This window comes from Clarias gariepinus, chromosome 18 (genome assembly GCF_024256425.1).
Source record: "Clarias gariepinus isolate MV-2021 ecotype Netherlands chromosome 18, CGAR_prim_01v2, whole genome shotgun sequence".
Classification (NCBI taxonomy): Eukaryota; Metazoa; Chordata; class Actinopteri; order Siluriformes; family Clariidae; genus Clarias; species Clarias gariepinus.
In genome coordinates this window covers 8,121,993-8,127,093 of record NC_071117.1, presented here as the reverse complement: position 1 = coordinate 8,127,093, position 5,101 = coordinate 8,121,993, and the positions used below count along the sequence as shown (strand labels likewise).

The 5,101-nt window shown below is 39.2% G+C and overlaps 1 protein-coding gene across 1 annotated transcript; it reads left to right on the top strand.

Annotated features, from left to right (window-relative positions):
• Positions 1-1,773: 1,773 nt before the first annotated feature.
• On the top strand, positions 1,774-4,626 carry LOC128506164 (myoglobin-like). Its single transcript, XM_053476475.1, has 4 exons — positions 1,774-1,843; positions 2,267-2,352; positions 3,200-3,416; positions 3,535-4,626. The coding sequence occupies exons 2-4, from the start codon at positions 2,270-2,272 to the stop codon at positions 3,673-3,675; spliced, it is 441 nt and encodes a 146-aa protein (XP_053332450.1). The 5' UTR covers positions 1,774-1,843; positions 2,267-2,269; the 3' UTR covers positions 3,676-4,626.
• Positions 4,627-5,101: the final 475 nt, after the last annotated feature.

The following is a 5,101-nucleotide window of genomic DNA, read 5'->3' as shown; positions in this document are numbered from 1 at the left end:
TCTCGAAGTCTTTAATGCATAGCAGGAACAGGAGCAGTTTTGTCTTTGGAAGGGAACTCCATTAGGAGAAAAAAACTTAAAATTGCAGTTAAAAATATAAAATGGGTTACTTTTAAAAGACGTTATATGAGACGTTTCAATATGGATCTTGCCTCAGTGTTTTATTGTGTTTATGTCACGTATTAGAATTTTAAAAAATTCGAAATAAATTAAATATCTCAAAATAAGAGACATGTAACACTGTGTGTGAAAAAAAAAAAACCCTCCTGTTTGGCTCATCCTTCTTCATCACCTGGCATGATTTCAGTCTTAAAGGAGTTCCTATATCCACTAAGCACTTGTTTTAGCACGTTTCATTTGTTGTTTCACACAGTTTTTTAAATCATTGTACGTGTACGGTAAAAACTAAAAAAAAAAAAAAGTCAATTAAGTAGGTGTGTCCAAACTTTTGACTGGAGCCCTAACCCTAGACAAATTTTTAACAAAAAACAAAAAACACACACAACGTTTTCTAGTGATTTCCCCCTAAAACTTTGGGCTATTAGTTGTGTACTATATGTTGATATTGTGTGTGAGTTTTTCATATGAAGGACTTTCAGAGATCATTTTTTAAAGTGACAGAGGTGTTGGATCCAGAGCATATTGCATGAAACTGAGCAAAAAGGAACAGAAGTACTGCACTCACTGAATGGGATACTGGCCCACCCAGGTGTCACATACAGATTTGCAGCTGGGGAAGTTTACTAAAGAAACCCACAGGAATCTCAGTCTCTGGACTGATATTTAGATGCCGGAGCTGTTAGATAAACTTTACAAAGTATTGCTCAACCTATGGGAAAAGCCCTCTTAGGTTTAATTAGCATTATTCTATCAGCATAAATAGGGCTTATTTTATCCTTATTTAATACCTGCTAATGTCAGATAATCATTCTGTACTTGCAATATTATCAAAATATATTTATTTTGATCTTAGCTATTGATTTAAAAAAAATGAACTTGTTTCTAGTACATAGCATTTATGCAAAAATCTCTGCCTATATTAAGGTTGGGGTAGGTTGAGGGAATGCCTAAGGTTAGGAATGCAGCATCAAGGTTAACTTTTGCACAGGGCTAGCGGTCATTCACGGTTAGTGTTAACTGGCCCAAGGTCAGGGCTGGATCGAGTTTCAAGTTTTGGCGTCATATAGAACCAGGACATACAATTAATTCTGAGGTTTAAATGGGTAATAAGAATCATTAAACTGTTTCCTACGGAAGCCAGAGCCATGACTTAACTTTCTTTATTATACTTTATTTCCCCTTCTCTTATCCTGCTCTGTTTCACAAAGGACTGAAATCATGCACAAACTTGCAATAACTAATGGGTGCATTGTAAATCTGTCTAGTTCACCAGGACGGCGTACACAAGTCCCATGACTACTAATAAAGTCTGTGTCACATGCACCGGCTGAGCCGAGTCACCGATAACTTTGCTATGTGGTGGCCGTGCATTAGCATGCACGTGAGGGGGAGGAAGGGTGAAAGTTGTATAGAAAGCGAGAGAGAGAGAGAGAGGGGGGAAAAAGGGATTAAAATGAAATGGCTGGGTAAATATTAATAACGTTATGGAACAAAAAAGAAAAAGTCTATGAGAACCAGTGGGAGAGATACAAAATCCTCAGGTGGGAGGAGTAATAAAGGGCAGGGCTAACATCTAGACAGGGAGTGGACATGTTTGACTGACAGGTGTGGGGACAAACTTTTGTGGGGCCCAAAGTATAAAAGACGAAGTCAGGAGACAGAGGCACTGCAGAACAAGACTGAAGAACATTTTCTCTCCTTGGCCGATCTCAACACTCTCTTGGTAGGTTTGTGTGTGTGTGTGTGTGTGTGTGTGTGTGTGTGGGTGTGTATGTAGGTGTGTGAGGGATTATCTTGCAGGTGGCTGGAGGTGGATTCTTATTAGATGGGATTGTGGTCACTATTAAAAAAAAACAATTCACAAATATTGTAAATGCTGTACGCACATTTGCGATTTTTGCACAGGACTGTATACCTATGTGTGTGTGTGTGTGTGAGAAAGAGAGATAGAGGGTCTTTAAGGTCCTCAAGGTCATAAATACTGATTTTGCATGTTTATGTTTAATGCTTTTAAAATGACATATACAACGATTAGATTTCAGTCATTCGAATATGAGAAGGATTGAATGAGTAGGAGGCGTGTGCACTGCCAGTTTTTCATTACCTGACCTTCAACGTCTGACCGCATCCCGTGTTTTGTCTGCAGACAATGTCTGACTGCGACTTGATTCTGGCCAACTGGGGGAAAGTGGAGGGCAACCTTACTGGATTGGGAGGAGAAGTTCTGACCCGGTACGTACCCAACTACTTGTCTTAAAACTTTCTTCGGGTATGTCAGGCATCAAGTTATAGTGAAAGCTATTAATAAAAACCTGTGCTGTTTATCACTCTAACCTGAGTGGTGGTTACACCTCATCAATCAGCAGTCACTAACTATTTATATAGTTCCTGGACCGGAGCTCTGCAGACTGCAGACAGACTGCCAGGTTTGCGTTTGAATATCATTTAATTATGAGACTAAATAAACAGGATTATAATGAAGGGCATCATCAAAGCAAACAGTTTAAAGACACCCTTCATGCACAGGGATTTGTTCATAATCGAAGTCATAATGATGTGTAATATAAACATAATACAATAATCCCAATATGTTTTATACCCCGAGGCTGTTTAATTGTTGTGCTTAAACCCGTTAGTTCTGTAAAAGGTTCCAAAACCTTGCCACAGCTATTGATGAAGAGGAGGGGACGGGAGAGTGGGTGGGGAAGGGAGGAGGGCCAAGTCGAATCCACTTGGCTGCAGTGAGAAAGGATGGATGCAAAGCTTTCTTACCTGCTTTCTCCCCCTGTGGGGTTTCCCTCTTTCAGTACACCCAGGTAATCGGATGCAGATGTGGGCTGAGCTCACAGCATGGACAATAGTCTCTTTCTTTTCCGCTCTCCATCTCTCACCGGTCTCAAAAGGAACCAGGACTTTTAGCGAGCTTAGATTGCCATCGTGATAGCTTTTACCTTTGTTTTCTTATGGTTATTTCCCAATCCGACTGTCTCCACCTCTTCTCTCTGATCCAGTACTTACTGTTAATTTATAGCCACGAATTCAGTACTGTCGATTCATCACACACATGTTCTGTTCGCAGTCTGTTCACAGAGCACCCCGAGACCCAGAAACTCTTCCCCAAGTTCGTAGGGATCGCACATGGTGACCTGGCTGGAAACGCAGCCGTTGCGGACCATGGCAAAACTGTACTGTCAAAACTGGGCGAGATCCTCAAGGCGAAAGGCTCCAGTGACTCCATCAAGCCACTGGCTACGACCCACGCCAACAAACACAAGATCGGCCTCAACAACTTTAAAGTAACTTTTTTTTTTTTTTTTTTTACATTTTCTAGAGTAAATACACGACACATTACTCCTACACTACTACTGTACTGCCACACCTCTAATGCCATCACTCGCTCTTTCTTTCCATCAGCTGATCACTGAGGTCATCATCCAACTGTTCGGAGAGAAGGGCATTTGGGATGCTGCTGCCCAGGATGCTTTCAGAAAGGTGATGGGTTCCGTCGTCAACGAGATCGGCTGCGTCTACAAGCAGCTCGGCTTCCCCGGCTAGATGACATTTGTCCCTTCGAGTCCCTGATATTGCCGGGACCAAGTAAACGAGTGTTTATTTAGCCAATGGGAGTAGAGTGTAATCAAGACACTTATGATTATTACTATTTCTGCAAGTAATGGTTTAACTGCATAGTAGTAAGCAGTAGCTGTGGAGTGCAGGGCAAAACAAACATCCACCTCAAAAAGAGTGAGACAACAAACAACAACAACAAAAAAAAACAAGGTTAATGAAATTAGAGTCCAAAAGTCTGAGCCTTTGATTGGATTAAACGTATGGTTTGTTAGTAAGAGACGTTAGGGGTGAATAAGTTGCATCAGGTCCCCAGAAAGTATGTAACTAGGATGTTTGGAATGATTTGCAAAAAACGGATTTGTCTCAGTTTTACAATAACGTTTTTGTTTTTTTGTTTTTCTCTTGCTTGATAATAAGGATTAACATTTAATAAGCTTAATTAAAGCAGTTCTTCCTAATCGACTTGTACTTTTGGACTGACTGCATTTCACAGCCTTATAAGAACACCACCATCACCAGTTTTTTGTTTCTAAAAACACATTTTTTTTAAATCTTGTGTTTAATCTCTGATAAAGGTTTTGGGCCAAGCAAACTTAAATATAAAAGATGTAAAAAAAATAAAATAAAATTGGTTGAGGAGAAATAAAAAAGGAAGATGAGTAAACACACATAAAAAAACAAAGATAAATTTGTCTCCCGGGCCTGACTCCTCAGATAAGAACGACCAATGAACATCAAAGTCTCTTCGTCTATATGAGAAGAACTGGACGAGAAGAAATCGGACATGAGTTGCATGTGCACATGTGCCATGCTTTTAAAAGTGCAGTCTTGCTGGTCTACATCTCTCTTATTTTATTTCCTTCTTTTCACTTTCATTAACATGCTTTAATGTGTGATTATTTACTGATCATTAATAAAATTCTCTCTGCTCACGAAGGCACCATGTGTCATGACTTTACCTCCTTTGAACTTGAGGTCAGATAGCAATCATTTGAAAAGTGTCATACAGGTAATATCAATCATTATAAAATTGCATTAAGGGTGATTTTAATCATTTAATAATTGTATTAGGGGAATATTAATCATTTAATAATTGCAATATCAATCATTAAACTAAAACTTGCACTAGTGTCAGGGCTGCTGTTGCACAATATTAAGCAACGCCTTTTGATTAATCAGATCAGAAATATAAAGGACACTAAATTCTGAAGTTTACTACTGATATGGCACATAATAAACTGAGTATAACTCAGTCACAATTTCACCTTCACTTCATAATGATCCTTAACCAATAATTAAAAGAATAAAGCGATGCTTTAACTTAAGTCTTTGAGGCTGCAGTCTCTGCAAAAAGGAATGACTGCTAAAGGAAATTATTTAAAAGATGCACGTAAGCATCTGCTCGTGCTTT

What these genes read in the sequence shown, in the direction of transcription:
- LOC128506164 (XM_053476475.1), top strand. Translation starts at nt 2,270, where the DNA reads ATGTCTGACTGCGACTTGATTCTGGCCAACTGGGGGAAAGTGGAGGGC. An exon ending in GGAGGAGAAGTTCTGACCCG is followed by an intron (nt 2,353 to 3,199) that starts GTACGTACCCAA and finishes TTCTGTTCGCAG; the next exon opens with TCTGTTCACAGAGCACCCCG. An exon ending in TCGGCCTCAACAACTTTAAA is followed by an intron (nt 3,417 to 3,534) that starts GTAACTTTTTTT and finishes TCTTTCCATCAG; the next exon opens with CTGATCACTGAGGTCATCAT.